Source organism: Pristis pectinata, chromosome 15 (assembly GCF_009764475.1).
Source record: "Pristis pectinata isolate sPriPec2 chromosome 15, sPriPec2.1.pri, whole genome shotgun sequence".
Taxonomy (NCBI): domain Eukaryota; kingdom Metazoa; phylum Chordata; class Chondrichthyes; order Rhinopristiformes; family Pristidae; genus Pristis; species Pristis pectinata.
In genome coordinates this window covers 40,696,116-40,715,984 of record NC_067419.1, presented here as the reverse complement: position 1 = coordinate 40,715,984, position 19,869 = coordinate 40,696,116, and the positions used below count along the sequence as shown (strand labels likewise).

At 43.5% G+C, this 19,869-nt stretch overlaps 1 protein-coding gene across 1 annotated transcript in view; it reads right to left on the bottom strand.

Moving 5' to 3' along the window:
* mon2 (MON2 homolog, regulator of endosome-to-Golgi trafficking) overlaps positions 1-19,869 on the bottom strand; it is a 110,491-nt gene that overhangs the window by 70,269 nt on the left and 20,353 nt on the right. Inside the window, 3 exon segments of the mRNA XM_052030315.1 lie at positions 2,334-2,465; positions 3,282-3,409; positions 4,444-4,507. Coding sequence (XP_051886275.1) covers positions 2,334-2,465; positions 3,282-3,409; positions 4,444-4,507 — 324 coding nt within the window.

Below are 19,869 nucleotides of genomic sequence, written 5' to 3'. Positions count from 1 at the left end.
AATACCATCTAAAGTCATCATAGAGGGAATTGATTTGTAAATTTATTTAGAAGGAATTTATTTGAAAGTTTATATGGAGGGAATTGATTTGAAAATTTGAAAATTGTTTTGCCTCTATTAAATAAACATATTTCTATTGGTGAAAGCAAATGAAACATTAACTCTGCTCTTCCTTACATAGATGTTGCTTGATTTACTGAATATTTCCAGCATTCTATTTTTATTTCAAATTTCTACAAGTGAATGGACTTACTAAACTGCTCATGTTCAGAAGCAAATAGAAATTAATATATTAGGTTAAAGAAAAGCATTAAAGAATTAGCTGTGCCAACGGACTAATCAACTATAAATGCAATAAAAAGATAATAAAAGCTAGAAATGTGAAAAATAAGCAGAGAATGCAAGAAATAAGAGCCAATTTTTGAAAAAATCACCACGTATGGCTTTTCATTAGAATTTAAGTGTCACAGCACCGTTATTTTGGATAATGACATTCCTCACATGTACATCTTCATCATTTGCTATTAAAATTATTAATAACTAAAGAATAGATTCAGGAGATAGAGATGATGAATATCAAAATAATTATACAAATACTCCAAAGAAAACAAGTGGCTAAAGGTGGGTAATGAAAATGTAGACACTCTCTGCAAAAATACAACATATGCAAATAGCAGAACTAATTTTGCTCATTTAATTTAAATGTAATGACAGTCCAAACTGAACAACTTGGGGGCTTCAGTCAATATACTTAATGAGATCAATCTATCTGAAACCTTAGTATTTTCCTCTGACCGTATTTTAATAGTATATAATACATGCAACCAAAGTATAGCTAAAGGAGGTTTAGTTTGTATCTAGTTATGTTACACCCAAAATTGGGAGTCCTAGTGATAATATCGGGATCAGGAATTGGGTTAGTTCATTAGCACTAACATCTTTTACCTTGTGCATAATGGAGGAACAGTTAATAAATATATTAAGAAATTAATTGTACCCATAGTCTAATTTAGTTAAATTTTCCAAGATAGTATTTAGCCTAAACTTCACATAATCTGGTGGCAAAAATGTACTGTAAGCTTTGAAAGGGTAAGTGAAGAGAAATTTTGCCATATGTGGTTAAAGTGCTTATCTACTTCTGACGTTAGAACTTATTTTCTGAGAATACCCTCCTCTTTCAGAAGAAACTATTTTAAAAGAACATGGATTTGAATGTGGACTGAAAATATTGAACACGAATCTGGATAAAACCAAGAATGTGAGCATGCGGTAATTCGAAAATGATTTGGCTACCAATATCAGTATTCTCTGAGGCAAAACAGAGTCTCATGTCCTTGAGAATATTTACCTGGGCAGTGGAATGGCAAACTAGGAGCAGAAATTTTGCATATGTCAGAACTAACCAATGATGCGTCAAATTAGACGGCATTCAAAGCTGAAATAGCCCTTGTAGGCATCAGCTGCATTTCACTGTGCTGAGTTAACAACTTCACAGGTAAAGATCACGTGGAGCTATTTTCAGTTGTGAATGGACTGGCACTGTCACAAGCTCCACATACTTCAGCTGTAAACATAAGATCTTTGCCACCAATCAGATACAAAGACATACTACTGCACTTTTATATATTGCCTAAAAACTCACTATTTAATCATTGTTCCGCAGCAATTTTGACAAGAGATCAATCTTAAATAGTAGTATGACATCAATAAGCAGAAAAAGGGAGTACAAAAATATTGATTTTATGCTAACATGAAATGTGAAAGAATGCTATAATTTTTTTCTTTGAAACACATAAGGATGTACCAATTTATTTTTTAATAACCAGGAAAATGAGAAAACAAAGTGGCCATATTGGCAGGTAAAAAAAAAAGTTGACAGAAACACAACACCTTTCCTTTTGCAAAGGTGACCATGGCTCAATAAGTTCATATATGGAACAAGTTTCACATGCAAACTGGTTAGAATCTTTGTTCACAAATAATTTCTCATCCTTCCCCTTCAAAAGTGTCATTCCCTGTCTCAATACACACATATAGAAATTTGATCTCAAATTCATATATTGGAATTCTAAAAATATTAGGATCCAATGATATAATTTTCTTGCCCAAACTTTTCAAATTTAATGGAAAATTCATATCAACTAAAAAAAGGTTATAATAAAGTTAATCCCCCTTCCCCCCCAAGGGAAGACCCATGATTCAAGATGAAATACAATAAAGCATTATATCAAATAATTTTAAGATAATAGTTCATCACAATAATATTATGAATTATTAAGCACCCATCTTCTCTTGGTCCAGCTGAGATGCACGTGACAGTTCCTTCATCTTACCTTAGCAAGGGAATCATCGTGCACCACGGTATTTGTTGTCAATAGGACCAGGACCGTTTGAAGAAGCTTGAGTTCCTCCAGGCCGTTTTCCATCAACTGCCACAGCATGTTAATGATATTCCCAGCTGCAGCCTATCAAACATATACCCAACCAGATAGTGAACATCTATATTCAGTTTTATGGCAAAACAGCACAGCTAGAACGTAAAATAGATGAATAAAATATAAAGGCATTAAAAAGTTTTACAGCATCTTCTTAGTTGCAATTTTCATTTTTACCATTTTTTATTGTAAATCAATACATTATTTACAAGAAGTTATGATATCACTCAGAGTGAAAGTTCTGTTAAAACTAGAATAAAAATAAATACTGGAAATGCTCAGCAGATCAAGTTACAACTGGAGACTCTACAATAGTGCAATTCAGGAGAGAGTGTAGACGGTAACACAAGGTCTCATGTGAAAGGCTGAACAGCTGGGGGATTTTTGCACAAGAGGGCTGAAAAGTGACTTGACAGGTCACTAAGATAATTAATAGGTTCAGTAAGGTGGACACAGATATTGTTTGCAATTAGAAGGAGCAGGGCAGATGCATTTCAAAGAGAAGCTACAAGAGGGCATGTGAGGGAGAAAGGAAAGAAATAGTGATAGATTGAGATGCTGTAATATGCGTGAAAGCTAGCATGGAGCATGAGCATGGACCTGATGTATTGTCCATTTTATGTAACTTCTCAGTTTAGATTAAAGACTCCTTAAGACAATGATGGTTTTCTACTCACCACATAATCAATTGATCAAAAGAAAATTCTGCCTTTAATAATCATAAGTGTTATACAAGTGGATGTCCCAAAGTCTTGCCATAAAACGCTTCTGGCCATTAAGTGTAGTAACAGACAAAGCACTTTTTTGTGAGCATCAGATAATCTCTACAGTTGATTTTCTACATACCTCAGAAACTACTTCATGAGACATGAGCCTCTGAATTGCTGACAGGCATAACTGAGCAATCTTGGGTTCCTTGGTTCCACATCCCATGAGCAATGGCTGGACAACCTCAGAGCTGCTTTCCTTCAGGGCTGGTAATGGAATTGTTCAGAATGAATGTTACTTAAAGTAAGATGTGATTTATTTAATCTTTTTTATTAGCATTAATTTAGAGTTAGACTAACTACACAGATGCTACCACATTCATCAAAAGTACCAAATTAAAGATAGAATGTGTATTATCTTATTTTTGAAGCTGGCAAAACCAGCTCTCAGCTTTCTTTACAATTCCCCTTACTGCATATTCGCAGACACTTGGACAACCTGATGCCCATCCTCCACCAAAGCTGTGCTGATTCAGCTGCCAAGGGTGTAACAGCACATTGCAGGAATAATAGTTGCCGAGAATCATCTTCTCATTTTTAATCAGCACAATGTTCAGCCTTCAATCACTGCATGGCTCCAGCAATGCAAATGAATTAAGTGGCAGAAGAAAAGTTCTATACCACCATTCTACTGCAGCATGAATTAGCACTCTTAACAACCTCATATTTTAACACAATCCATTTCCCCCAGCTTTATACTTTAGTCCCAAACTACTAAAATGATGAGGCAGCTAATTATCCCAGATCTCTGTCAATATTGTTCATGAATAGATGTAAGGGCAGCTTAAATCCTAAATTTCAATATTTGAATAGCTAGGTTTTTATAGAGACATGGAACAAGGACGGGAAAGTGTGATTGAGTACTCATATGGAAGAAAGGCAAAAGCCAGAATGGACTTGTTGGCAGAACACCCCATGCCCTCTTGTATAATCCATTTCTCGCAGGAAATGATCTCACCATTTTCTAAAGCATTGCCAAGTTTTGTGGCTCAATTATAAATCTACATTGAATTATTTTATGGCAGTCTATCAGAAAGTTCTAAAACCTGTGGCATATAACCCCTGGCTGGCTGACAGTCACTTCCAAATATCAGTCTAGGAAATGACATAGAAATTTAAGGTTAAAGCTAATATCTTCAGAGCTCTGCACATTTCCTATAAATATTCTTACTACAAAACAACACCAGAGGTTAAGTAATCATCTAATTAAAACAAAAATGCTTTACGAAGTTTACACTTACCTGCCAAAATATCTGTATTTCGAGCTGCTATAGTTTTAACCTTCACGATTCCTGATTCAGCAGCCTAGTAAAATCAGACAAAACAGAAACTTGATAAAAATAGGTCGCTAATAATACAACCATTTCAGATTATCCATGTATTTTGTGTTACAATATTCCTACCGCTAGCTTTCAACACAATCCCAACCGGTTTATTGGCACCAAAGGGCTCCAACATCCCAGGGATTTAGAAGGTTAATGTTGGTGGGAAGATGCTCCTCCAAGTTTATCCCACCGAATATGCCAGTACTTGCTATGGTTGCACGACTACATTTTGTTGCTTGTGAAAAGAGGCATCAATGAAATAATTTGATGAGCACTTGGTGGGTCTATAAAAATTGAGACTATTTTTCAAATAAAGTTTCTGGTCTCTGCCTCTCAAGAATAGAAACTATTGCTAAAGGGAGCTAAATCATGCACTGAACCGACAAAATAATTAGGAAGCAGTGGCACCATTAGCACATACAAGTGTGGAGATGAGTAGTATTAATGAGCAGCATGGCATCTGTGCAGGATATTTCCAATTCAAAACAAATTCTGCCTTCAGTTAAAGATTTGTGTTTATTTCAACACAGATGTTTTATCCTATATAAGTGAAATACTATTAAGAAATCATGCTTGTGTCTAGTATCATTCGGTCTCACAAATTGAATCGAATTTAATAAGAGCACAAGAAAACAGGAGCAGGAGTAGGCCACTCCGCCCCTCAGGACTGCTCTGCCATTCAATATGCTCATGGCTGATCTATGATGGCCTCAACTCCTCTTCTGAGCCAGTTCCTGTAGCTTTCAAATATTCCTTGATCTTTCAAATATTTATCTCCACCTTAAATATATCTGATGATCTGGCCACCACCACTACCCTTGGGGTCAGAGAATTTCAGAGATTGACTACCATCAGAGATGAAATTTTTATGCACCTTAGTTTTAAATGACCAGCCCCTTATTTTGTTGCTATGTTCCCTTGTTCATGACTCTCCCTTTGGTAAAAACCATCTCAACATGTACCACGTCAAGCCTCCTTAGGATTTATACTTTTGAAATAAGCTCACCCCTCATTCTTCTAAACCCCAAGGAATACAGATCCAAACTGTGTGGCCTCTCTTGATAGGACTACCCTCTCAACCCAGACATTAGCCCAGTGAATCTCCTTTGGACTGCTTCCAATGCTACTATATCCTTTGTAGGCAAGGGGATCAAAACTGTGCACAATACTCCAGGCGTGGCCTCACTAATATCCTGTACAACTGCAACAAAACCTCCCTATTCTTAAACTCCAATCACTTCGCAGTAAAGACCAAAATGCTTTTGCTTTCTCAACTACCTGTTGGACCTGCCTGCTAACTTTTTTGATTCATGCACTAGAACATTCAGATTCCTCCGAGCTTCACTCATTTACAGTCTCTCTCCACTTTGATTTCTCTGAATGGAATGCATGACCTCACACTACTCCACATTGAACTCCATTTGCCAGGTTTTCATCAAACCATTCAACCTATTAAAAGACATCTGGATAGCAAGATGGACAGGAGAGGTTTAGAAGGATAGCAGTCAAACAGGCAAAGAGGACTAGCTTGGTGGGTACCATGGTTGGCATGAACAAGTTGAGCCAAAGGACCCGTTTCCATGCTGTACTACTCTATGACTATATCTATATCCCACTGCAGAATCACAATGTCCTCATCACAACATACCCACACATCCATTTTCATATCATGGTTGTTTTCCAATCTTATGATATCCTCTGGGAATTTAGCGAGTTTTGAATAAACAAAAGTTTTAAGATCAAGACCTTGAATCCAACACAAAGCTCAAGGTCTACCAGGTAGCAGTGATTCATCTTCTTGTATGCTTCTGAGACTTGGACTAATTAAAACAGGTTCCTCAAAGCACTGAAGAATAACCACCACCACCATCTCTGCAGAGCCCTCCAAATCTGCCAGCAGGATAAGTGACTCAGTTGGTCTATGGTCAGCACAGACATTGTGGGGCTAAAGGGCCTGTTCCTGTGCTGTACTGTTCTATGTTCAGTGCCAATGCCAGCAGCCTCCAACTGTCATCCTCAGCGCCAATAACATCAAGTCATTTCTCATGGGTGGGTCATACTATTTGTCTGCCTGATACCAGGCTCCCGAAACAAGCATTCTACTCCAAGCTCCTTTATGGCAACAGATTCCCAGGGGGTCCAGAGGAAACACCTTAAGGATATTCTCAAAGCCCAGTTGAAAAATAAGCAACATCCTCACCAACTCATGGGAATTCTTGGCCCATGACTTTGCAAAATGGAGGAGGAGAATCCCAGATGATGCAAAGAACTTCACGTTTCTGTCAGTAGCACGTGGAAGCCCATATTAAAAAAAACAGAAGGACTGCATCACCACACGCCCACTCGTACTGTCGAGCACCCCCTGCTCCATCTATGGCAGTGCCTGTGGACCCCACACTGGCCTCATCAGCCAGTTCGGGATCCACCAACTTGGAGTGGAAACAAGCTAACTTTGACCCTGACAGACAACTGCATTGCATTTAAGATGTGCGGTTATCTGGCCATTCATAATAGTGAACCTTCACTAAAGCTGCTAATCTAAACTTAATGACAACTCAATTTACTCAATTTAGTACAATTTTACATATTTTAATTACTTGGCAATATCTGAGCATTTTATGTAGGTTCTATTATTTATTGAGACACAAGAGACTGCAGATATTGGAATCTGGAACAACAATCTGCTGGAAGAACTCAGCGGGTCGAGCAACATCTGTGGGAGGAAAGGAATGATGAGGTCCTGATGCAGGGTTTCGACTCAATGTCAACAATTCCTTTCCTCCGAGAGATGCTGCTTGACCTGCTGAGTTCCTCCAGCAGATTGTTCGTTGCTCCATTTATTGAAATTGTTCCCTGAAATTTATGTAGAAATATTATTATTGCTCTCACAAGAAAGACTGGGTCCTGAGTCATCATTCAGGTGCACTAAAGGGATAAGCAAGGATTGTGCAGTTTTTTTTAAACTCATTGCTCCTGTTTTGTTGCGTTTAACCCAATCTTTTTAAAATGTTTAAAAAATGTTCAACTTCTACAGCACACAGAAAAGCTACCTTCTTACTGAAATCTAATATTTGATAAATTTATTTCCTATTCTGTCAATTCATGTTAAATTACCCAAATATTTACCTGTGAGACATCGTAGATAGTAAAACCCCACTTGGGGCAAGAGGTCAGAAAATTGTGTGTTAATCATAAGTTGGCTTTCCACCAACCCTAAACTTGGGAGTAATCATACACTGGGTACCAAGGTCCAAGAGAGGAAGGAGCAAGTTTTTCCAATTATACTTCATTCCCAGATCAGGCAACCAGCAGAATATTTTCTAACTAATAAACAGGTGGAAGGTCCTCTGCCATTACCAAGGGGAAATTAACATTGTTTGCACAAAACAAACTGAAGTTTTGTTTTGCAAAGGCTAGGGATTAATTTCAGGACGAAGCCAAGAAATATACACTTGTTTCCTTTATTTATTCATTTTTGTGTACATTTTATTTAAATTCTTGCTAATCTTCCAATTCCTGGAGTGAATATTGTTTGGTCTTTAAAACATTTTTTCTGATGTTGCTTAAATGTTAAAATGTGAAGCAAAACTTCAAACACAAACATATTGGACAAGAATATAAAAAATTACTTGTAAACAGAAGATGCTGGACTCCTTGGTCAAAGAATTGGAATTGATGCTAATGTCAATTTTAAACGTTTTTCCACCCATATAGCACTATATATATTTCATTGTGGGAATATCTTTAACAGAAGCGTAGTGGTTCAAGTGGCAATTGCCACTATCTTCTCAAGGACAAGGCAGGACAGGCAATAAATACTGGTTTTGCCAGTGATGCCCATATCCTAAAAAACAAACAAAAATATCAGATTATGCTGTGCTGTACTGTATGAAGCACAATATCACTATATAACCCCACTGCCTATTTAAAAGAGAAGTTTCAATAAATAGCTCTTGTCAAGAACTTTGAAAACCTTTCTGCCTCTCCCTAGAAACATTTCATGGCTCCAATCAGGCAGACGTCAGTGATGATGTAAGTAACCAATGACTCTGTACAGAACAGTTCTAATCCAGGGAACCCCACAGAAACAGAATCAGAAACAGACTTGCAAATGTAACCAGTGCATTCAAATACAGTACAGGCATCTGGGCACTTGAGCCATTCATTCCTTAATTTTGTCTTGCAAACTGTTTTGGAAAATCTTTAAACAATAAACCCATTTCAGAAAGCTATTTTAAATAATTATGACAATAACAACTCTGTGAGCTGAATATAGGAGGATATTGTATCAAATCATGTAACAATAAACAAAAAAATGCACACTTCCATAGAGTCAGAGTGACAGGGGGATGGGAACTGGAGTGTTAGGTCAGATGATGGACCAGTTGTTGTAAAGGTAGATGCATTATGCTGAGAGACCATGAGGAAGGATAGACAGTGGATAGGTCATAAATGCAGTCAGTTGGATGGGTTGAAATGTCTTTACTTTAATGCGGAAAGTATTAAGAATTAGGGTGATGAACTCAGAGCATGGATCAGTACGTGGAATTATGATGTTGTGGTCATTACAAAGACTTGGCTGTCACAAGGGCAGGATTGGCTGCTTGATGTTCTTGGGTTTCAAAAGGAATAGGGAAGGAGGTAAAGTTGGGGGGGGGGGGCGGTGGTGAGAGAGAGTGGCACTGCTAATCAGGGAGAGTATCACAGCTGCAGAAAGGGAGGACGTCATGGATGGAATGTCAACCAACTCAGTGTGGGTGGAAGTTAGAAACAGGAAGGGAGCGATCACTCTACTGGGAGTATTCTATAGGCCCCCCAACAGCCACCAGGACACCAAGGAGCAGATAAGTAGGCAGAATTTGGAAAGGTGCAAAAATAACAGGGTTGTTGTCATGGGAGACTTCAAATTCCCTAATACTGATTGGCACCTCCTTAGTACAAAAGGTTTAGATGGGGCAGAATTTGTTAGGCCTGTCCAGGAAGGATTCCTGACAGTACATGGAGAGGCCATACTGGATCTAGTACTAGGCAATGAACCTAGTCAGGTGACAGACCTCTTGGTGGGTGAGTATTTCAGAGATCATAACCACAACTCCCTGACCTTTTACATAGCCATGGAGAGGGATAGGAGCAGACGATATGGGAAAGTTTTTAATTGGGGGAGGGCTAATTACGACGGTATTAGGCAGGATCTTGGGAGCGCAAATTGGGAACAGGTTCTCAGGGAAATGCACAGCAGAAATGTGGAGGCTGTTTAAGGAACACTTGCATGGGGTTCTGGATAGGTTTGTCCCACTGAGATGGGGAAAGGATGGTAGGGTAAAGGAACGATGGTTGACAAAAGGGGTGAAGCATTTAGTTGAGGAAGGAGAAAGCATATTTATGCTTCAGGAAGCAAAAATCAGGCAGGGCTTGAGAATTATAATGTAGCTAGCAAGGAGCTTAAGAAGGGACTTAGGGGAGCTAGAAGGGGACATGAGAAAGCCTTGGCGAGTTGAATTAAGGAAAACCCCAAAGCATTCTACACGTAAGCGAGGAACAGGAGGATGACTAGAGCAAGGGTAGGGCCACTCAGGGATAAAGGGGAAAACGTGCCCGGAAGCGGAGGAGGTAGGGGACGTCCTTAACGAATACATTGTTTCAGTTTTCACCAGGGAGAGGGAGTTTGACAAATGTGAGGTCAGCGCAGAACAGGCTAATGTGCTGGAGCATGTTGAGGTTAAGAAAGAGGTAGTGTTGCAGCTTCTGAAAAACATTAAGATCAAGATATTTATCAGTCGCATATACAGCGAAACACAGCGAAATACATCTTTTTGTGTTACTGAGAATGTGCTGGGGGCAGCCCACAAGTGTTGCCACTCTTCCGGCACCAACATAGCATGCCCACAGCTCCTAACCCGTACGTCTTTGGAACGTGGGAGGAAACCGGAGCACCCGGAGGAAACCCACGCAGACATGGAGAGAACAAACTCCTTACAGACAATGGCGGGAATTGAACCCAGGTTGCTGGCATCGTAACAGTGTTATGCTAACTGCTACACTACCGAGCTGCCATTAGGATAGATAAGTCCCCAGGCCCGTATGGGATATACCGCAGGTTACTACGGGAGGTGAGGGAAAAGATTGCTGGTGTGTTGACGATTATACTTGCACACTCCCTGGCCACAGGAATGGCACCAGATTAGAGGATGGTTAATGTTGTTCCCTTGTTCAAGAAAGGTAAAAGGGATAATCCTGGGAATTATAGATGAGTGAGCCTTACATCAGTGGTGGGCAAGCTATTGGAGAGGATTCTTAGAGACATGATTTATAAGCATTTGGAGAAGCATTGTCTTATAAGGGATAGTCAGCATGGCTTTGAGAGGAGCAGGTTGTGCTTCACGAGCCTAATTGAGTTTTTCGAGGCAGTGACAAAATAGATGAAGGTAGAGCAGTGGATGTGGTGTACATAGACTTCAGTAAAGTGTTTGACACGGTTCCCCATGGTAGGCTCAGCCAGAAAGTCATGAGGCATGTGGTCCATATAGACTTGGCTGCATGGATTCGGACTTGGCTTGCCCACAGAAGGCAGAGGGTGGTAGTACATGGAGAGTATTCTGCCTGGAGGTTGGTGACTAGTGGTGTTCTGCAGGGATCTGATCTGGGACCCCTGCTCTTCATGATTTTTACAAACAACTTGGATGAGAAAGTGGAGGGATGGGTTAGTGAGTTTGTGGATGACACAAAGGTTGGAGGGGTTGTGGATAGTGTAGAAGGTTGTCGGGATATAGGCAGGATGCAGAGTTGGGCGGAGAAGTAGCAAACTGAGTTCAATCTGGAAAAGTGTGCAGTGATACACTTTGGAAGAACGAACATGAAGGCGGAGTACAAGGTTAATGGCAGGATTCTGAGCAGTGTGCAGGAAGAAGGGATCTTGGGGTCCAAGTCCATAGATCCCTCAAAGTTGCCACACATGTTGATAGGGTGGTTAAGGCGGCATATGCTGTGCTGGCCTTCATTAGTCGAGGGACTGAGTTCAAGAGCCATGAAGTAACGTTGCAGGTCTACAAAACTCTGGTTAAACCACACTTGGAGTACTGTGTTCAGTTCTGGTCACCTCATTATAGGAAGGATGTGGAAGTTTTAGTGAGGGTGCAGAGGAGATTTACCAGGATACTGCCTGGATTAGGAAAGGTTGAGCGAGTTAGAGCTTTTTTCTTTGGAGCAATGCAGGATAAGAGGCAACTTGATAGAGGTGTATAAGATTATGAGGGGCATAGATAGAGTGGACAGCCAGCACCTTTTCCCCAGGGTGACAATAGCCAATACCAGAGGACATCCATTTAAAGTCAGAGGAGGAAAGTTCAGGGGATACGTCAGAGGTAGGTTCTTTACACAGAGTAGTGGATGCCTGGAACGCACTGCTGGGCATGGCTGTAGAGGCTGATACAATGGGGACCTTTAAAAGGCTCTTAGATTGGCACATGGAAGTAAGAAAAATGGAGGGTTATGGGCTGTGCCAGAGGGAAGGGTTAGATTGATCACGGAGGTGATGTTTATATAGTTTGGCACAACATCACGGGCCAAAGGGCCTGTACTGTCCTATGTTCTATGGCTTGATTTCTAATTCGACTCCAAAGGAGAATGTAATTTGCTATTTTACCTATGGTCTGAAAATTTAATTACCAAACTTCCAAATACTACTTTTTGTAATATTTATACAGACAACATGAGCCTAGTACAGATTTGCAAAATAATAATTTGAATAATCAGCTTTATTTTCTTCCCATAGGGAAGCAAGACCAATAGAAAGGTGGCAGGAATGTTAAAATAACTCGTTACTCCATACAACAGCTGGTTCTAGAGTGTTTGGGATGAAGGCAAAGAACTTGTTGGAAAATGTCCTTATCCATACAACTGAAATGCCACGGAAATTATACAGTGGTGGCAGAGCAGAATACAGGAAGCCATTGAGCCTATTCTGCAATGACACAGTGGCAGTGCAGTTGCTGCCTCATAGCACCAGACACTTGGGTTCAATCCTGACCATGGGTGCTGTTTGTGTGGAGTTTGCACATTCTCCCTCTGACCGGGTGGGTTTCCTCTGATAGTTCTTCAAAAAGGGTTAACCAAAAATGTTGCTAGCTTTCTTCCATTTTGTTTTTGCTTCAGCAGTATTTTGTTGATTTTTTTTTAAAACTTCAAAAATGGTTAATTTAACATAAAGTGGGGAAGAATTTGAAATAAGATTTCTGTGGTGTTTTAAGATGATATCCCAGTGTTTTTGCTTATACAAAAGCAGTTTTTTTGTTTTGCAGTGACTCATGCATTTGGTTAAAGAAATAATGAAAGCCAAATTAAGCCAGATTAATTATGTGGAAAAGTGAACAAATCTCAAGCAATATTTTCTTTGAATGCCATTTTGTATTGTTCCATGTGAGTATTAGATATAGAAGAGCAGGGCCTTCTTTTTTAAAATATCCATGCATGTCATGTGGGCAATGATCACAAAGTCAGCTTTTATTGACCACCCCTAATTTGACATGTGATGTTCTAATGGCATTGATAAAGAAATATAGTATTTGGGCAGTCCAACTACTTGTACAATTCAACTGCAATTCAGGTATCCATCTGCAGGACATTACTTCTTCAGAATGGTTTTGACTAACAGCAACTTTTCTGAGTCACAGTTGTGGTGGCATCACCATGCTTTCACATGAAAGCTATTTTTAGTAGAAAACGCCTCTAAAATAAATGAACACCATGAATATGCTGACTTTAACAAACATCTAACACTATTCAACAGCTGAGGAAGAATTCAACTTACAATCTTCACCTTTACAGTCTGCTTTTTTAAAAAATAAATCTTACCCAAAAATTTGCAAAAAGAAATACTCTATGTGCATGCCCAGGATTACTATTCTGGTGTCCGATCAAGATAGACTTTCTATCTGCTAATCAGCAGATGCACAAGGTTGGCTAAGCAGTAGAAACTATAGAAGCTTGAGAGACAAACCCCTGATATATTTTCTGCTGCTTGTTCTGACAGGATCAACCTATTTATAGGGTACTAACCAAAACAAGGTTATATGACAAGTGGGAAGATTCCCAACTTACAGAGAAAAGTTTCGCCCTTTACGTTCTACGCCTGGGCTACTATCAACTATGCTGTGCGCCATCTGGATCAGACAGTAGAATGCCAATTTTGTCACATGGAGTTGAGTAAGTTCCAAACTTAAAGTCAGCAGAAGTATCACCTTCAGTAATTTAAATCCCAGAAACCCCACTTAACCTCTCCTCTGTAAAGGTGATAGGCAGAAGTTGGTCACTTGACAACTGACAAGTGCTAATTTGAGACTCCCCATGCTTAGTACTAGGTACACAGTGTTCCTCAAACAATTGCACAAGGCATCATCATGCGTGCCAATGCACTGTAACCATGCCATTTGAGGTGGCTGCTCTGCAGCTCCTGTGGCTAAGGTTCAAATGTCCCTGTATATTACCCCTTAGTGCAGGTAAGAATACAATGGAAGTTGTAGGGCTAAGGGGAAATAAAAAAGGGCAGAAATGGGACTGATAGGATTCCTTTACTGGCAGCCAGCATGGACTCAATGGACCAAAGGGCTTCCTTCTGTGTTGCAATGAGCAGGCAATAAATCACAAACAGTTAAACCAGTTCCACCAGCTGGAAAAAAAACTTTAGCAGCAAATGCGTGCCTCCATGCAACGATATAATGGTTGCCAGCAAAGCCATTTGCATTATCTAATCATCAATGGTCTCCAGTAGCCTTGGAGAGTCCCAGGTTAATATTTAGGGCTCAGGATCCATCCTTACTGTATGTGCTTGGAGACCAAATGTCAAGCTATTGTTGACTTATCCACTCAAAAACATAAGTGAACAAGTCTCAAATTAAATATTAGAGACAGTCCAGCAACCTGTCCCCAAGGAACCTCTCCCCCACCCTGATAATAAAGGCCATCAGCAAGACCTTAGAAAATGTGGATCACTTTCCATATCTTGGGAACAATTTCTCAAATGAGCCTTTCAACCAAGGGCTCATGTTGCTTCTCAAATGAACATAACAGATCCTATAGCATAGTTCTATGCAGAACAATGGAGATGTTCAGTGTCCTGAGGAGTTTTTAAACTTCAATCATGTTCACAAAAATTACCTAAGATATCTTTATCAGTCACATGTACATTGAAACACAGTGAAATGCATCTTTTGCGTAGAGTGTTCTGTGGGCAGCCCGCAAGTATCGCCACGATTCTGGCGGCAACATAGCATGCCCACAACTTCCTAACCCATACGTCTTTGGAATGTGGGAGGAAACTGGAGCACCCGGAGGAAACCCACGCAGACACAGGGAGAACATACAAACTCCTTACAGACAGCAGCCGGAATTGAACCCGGGTTGCTGGCGCTGTAAAGCGTTACGCTAACCGCTACATTACTACCTGTCCAACTTTCTGCTTGCAGATTTTAAGGAGTTAAAAGTCAACTCAAATAAATAGAGTCCCTCCTTTCAAAAAAAGGAACATTTCCAAATTACACACTCGTCAATGCAATGTTTATCATTTAGAACCTCTTACAGATCAAGTGTTGCAAACGCAACCCCACAACAAATGTCTGAATCCCAAGGATTGGAATGACTAAACAATCTTCAAAGGAAGTCAGCAGCTCTCCTCCTCCTCCCTTCAATGAAATGTTCAAAATGTAAACGTTGTAGCGATTCACCGTTTGGGCAAGCGAACCGGCTTGGCAGTCGGGTCGCACAGCGTCGGAGCGGCGAGGCCCAAGATGGCGGCGGGCCTTCGTCTTCCCCGAGTGACGGGAAGAACCCACGTGCGAGAAAGACTTGATGACGTAGCATATACGTCATTGCCAGTTGCATTGGGCGGGAACAGTCTCCCTTAAAAGGCCTGCGCAAGGCGGGAAAATAAACCAGTTCTGTTCTGAAACTCTACGACTCGCATCTTGTGTTCATTCCGCGGTAGCCACCGCTACATTGGTGACCCCGACGGTCCAAACGGATTTTGGACCCACACAATGGATGGCAACACAGCATCCAACGCAGTGGCACTCAAGCTGCCCACCTTTTGGACGCTTTGTCCCAGCATCTGGTTTCACCAGGCCGAAGCGCAATTCCACCTTCGGCGGATCACCTCCAACTGCACAAAGTACTACCACGTGGTCAGCTCTCTGGACCAGGAGACAGCCGCCCAGGCCAGTGACTTCATCCAGTCCCCTCCAGAGGAACATAAGTACCCGCCTTTCAAAGACCTTCTGATTCGGACTTTCGGCCTCTCCCATCGTGAGCGCGCCACCCACCTCCTTCATCTTGATGACCTGGGGGACAGATCCCCATCCGCGCTAATGAATGAGATGCTGGCATTGGCCGAGGGGCACAAGCCCTGCCTAATGTTCGAACAGGCCTTCCTCGAATGACTACAAGATGACATTCACCTGCTTTTGGCCGACGCTGATTTCAGCAACCCTCATGAGGTGGCTGCCCAGGCAGACGTCCTGTGGAAGGTCAAACTCGAGCGCGGTTCGTCCCTCGGCCAAATTGCCAGGACCGCGAGCCAACACCCGCCTGAACCCAGTCCCAGCAACCGGGGGACCACACCCCAGAAACACAGACAACGACACTGCCAACCAACTGTGTTTCTACCATCAGAGGTGCGGCGCGGAGGCCCGTTGATGCTGCCCATCCTGCAGGTCAGGGAAACGCCAGCGCCAGCCGCCACTAACAGCTACAGCAGCTGGCCACCGACAAAGCCTCCTATTCGTTCGGGACAAGCAATCCGGGTGGTGTTTCCTCGTCGATACTGGAGCAGAGGTCAGTACTTTGCCCCTGACTGGCCGCGACACTCGTAACAGGCAACAAGGTCCGGTACTCAATGCCGCAAATGGCACAACAATACGGACTTTCGGTACCCGTACACTTCAGTTACAATTCAGCGGCAGCCGTTTCACCTGGACCTTCACCCTTGCCACCATCACCCAACCACTCCTAGGAGCCGATTTCCTTCGGGCCCACAACCTGTTAGTCGACCTGCGAGGGAAACGGCTAGTCCACTCCACAACCTTCCAGACCTACCCCCTGGGAGAAACCAGCCTACCAGCCCCGTGCTTGGACTCCATTTTCCTGTCCGGCAACGAGTTCACCAAGCTCCTAGCCGAATTCCCATCAGTTTTGGCACCTCAGTTTACTAATTCTATGCCCAAACACGGGGTCCAACACCACATCATTACGACAGGGCCACCACTTCATGCCCGAGCTCAACGCCTACCTCCAGACAAGCTCCACCTGGCGAAGGAAGAGTTCCGTTGCATGGAGGAGCTGGGGATTGTTCGCAGGTCAGACAGCCCCTGGGCCTCCCCCCTGCACACGGTCCCCAAAGCCACCAGCGGGTGGACGCCCTGCGGCGACTACCGCAGGCTGAATGACGCCACCACCCTAGACCGCTATCTCATCCCTCACATTCAGGACTTCGCAGCGAACCTACATGGGGCCCGCATCTTTTCCAAAGTGGACCTTGTTCGGGGATACCACCAAATCCCGGTCCATCCGGATGACGTCCCCAAAACTGCAATTATCACCCCATTCGGCCTTTTCGAATTCCTCCAAATGCCATTCGGCCTTAAGAACGCCACGCAGACCTTCCAGCGGCTGATGGACGCGGTAGGCCAAGACCTGGACTTCGTGTTCATTTACTTAGATGACATACTAATCACCAGCCGTGACGGCCAAGAACACCTTTCCCACCTCCGCCAGCTGTATTCCCGTCTCCGTGATTTCGGCCTCACAATCAACCCGGCCAAGTGCCAATTCGGGTTTGACTCTATTTCCTCGGCCACAGAATCACCAGCGACGAAGCAACACCCCTACCTGCCAAGGTGGACTCTATCCGCCATTTTGCCCGCCCCAGCACGGTCAAAGGCCTACAGGAATTCCTGGGGATGATCAACTTTTACCATTGGTTCATCCCTGCAGCAGCCCGTATCCTGCACCCTTTGTTTGTGCTGATGGCCGGTAAGGGCAAGGACATCGCCTAGAACGACGAGGCTGCGGCTGCCTTCATTAAGGCCAAGGACGCCCTAGCAAACGCCACGATGCTTGTACACCCTAGGACAGACATCCCAACCGCCCTCACGGTGGACGCATCCAACACCGCGGTTGGTGGGGTACTGGAACAACTAATCGAAGGCAGTTGGCAACCCTTAGCATTTTTCAGCAGGCACCTTCCACCACCCGAACTGAAATACAGCGCTTTTGATCAGGAACTTCTAGCGCTGTACCTGGTGGCCTGGCATTTCCGGTACTTTTTGGAAGACAGGCCTTTCACCGCCTTCACCGACCATAAGCCTTTGTCCTTCACCTTCTCCAAAGCCTCTGATCCCTGGTCAGCTCATCAGCAGAGACATTTGTCCTATATTTCCGAATTCACAACGGATGTCCAACGTGTCTCTGGGAAGGACAATGTCGTTGCTGACGCACTTTCCAGACCAACCATCCACAGCTTGTCCCTGGGTATCGACTACAAGGCCCTGGCTGCCGTACAGCAAGCCGACGACAAACTACCCAGCTACAAAACCGCAAATTCGGGCCTGCAGCTCCAAGATTTCTTGGTTGGTCCTGGTCAGCAGACCCTCCTTTGCAACATCGCAGCAGGTCAACCCCGCCTTATAGTTCCAGCAGCCTGGTGGAAACGCGTTTTCGATTCGATACATGGGTTAGCGCACCCGTCCATCAGATCCACTGTCCGGCTGGTCGCCAGCAAGTTCATCTGGCATGGCCTGCGCAAACAGGTCAGAGAGTGGGCCAGGAATTGTCAGCACTGCCAGACATCGAAAATCCAACGACACACCGAGGTTCTGCCACAGCAATTCGAGCCTACCAGGAGAAGGTTCGACCACATCCACGTCGACCTCGTAGGCCCTCTGCCGGTTTCAAGAGGGGCTCGGTACCTCCTTACCATCGTGGACCGGTTCACGAGGTGGCCAGAGGCAACCCCTCTATCTGACATCACGACTGATTCCTGTGCCCAGGCGCTGCTCACAACTTGGATCTCACGTTTTGGTGTTCCAGCTCACATCACTTCAGACAGAGGCACACAATTTACCTCCAGCCTCTGGTCTGCATTAGCGAACATGCTGGGGACGCAGCTGCACACCACCATGGCCTACCACCCTCAATCAAACGGGTTAGTGGAACGTTTTCACCGCCATCTGAAATCAGCCTTGATGGCCCGCCTGAAGGGTCCTAACTGGGTTGACGAACTGCCTTGGGTCCTGCTCGGCATATGCACTGCCCCCAAAGAAGACCTCCGCGCTTCGTCAGCTGAGCTTGTGTACGGGGCGCCCCTAGTTGTCCCAGGGGATTTCATACCTGCCCTTCGAGACCAAGGGGAACAACCCCCAGCAGTCTACAAAGACTGCGTGAGAAGCTCGGCAATTTGGCCCCGATCCCCACCTCGCGGCATGGTCAAGCCCCATCCTGTCAGCCCAAAGAACTACAAGACTGTAAGTTTGTTTTCGTTCGCAGGGGCACACCTCAGGCGCCATTGCAACGACCATATGAGGGACCGTTCCGAGTCATCAGGAATAATGGATCCACCTTTATTTTGGACGTTGGGGGCAGAGAACAGGTGTTCACGACGGACTGCCTCAAACCGGCCCATTTAGATCTGCAACAACCGGTCAAGGTTTCAACGCCGTGACGCAGAGGCCGACCCCCTAAGCGGCGGCTGGCACAGCCCACGGACCTTGGGGACTGTATCGCCGGTTCTGGGGGGGGGGGGGGGGGGGGGGGGAGGGAGGGGGGGGGTGGGGGTTGTGTAGCAACTCACCGTCTGGGCAAGCGAACCGGCTTGGCAGTCAGGTCGCACGGCGTCGGAGCGGCGAGGCCCAAGATGGCGTCGGGCCTTCGTCTTCCCCGAGCAACGGGGAGAACCCACATGCGGGAAAGACTTGATGACGTAGCATATACGTCATTGCCAGTTGCATTGGGCGGGAACAGTCTCTCTTAAAAGGCCCGCGCAAGGCAGGAAAATAAACCAGTTCTGTTCTGAAACTCTACGACTCGCGTCTTGTGTTCATTCCGCGGTAGCCACCGCTACACTGTCAGCTTTTGTTCCAAAGGGTTAACATCAATAACACACGTGGACAATCTATTTCCTGTTTTATAATAATGCTTACTGAAATAAAACGTGAATGTGACTACAATTATCAAATTGTACAGCAAGATAAAGCAAACCTTGATTTCATAAAGAAGGGATATGGCCTATATATGTAACATTCTGTTCCAACAGTCCTTGCATGAAACAGTATTGGACACTATAAACTGAGTTCTCAT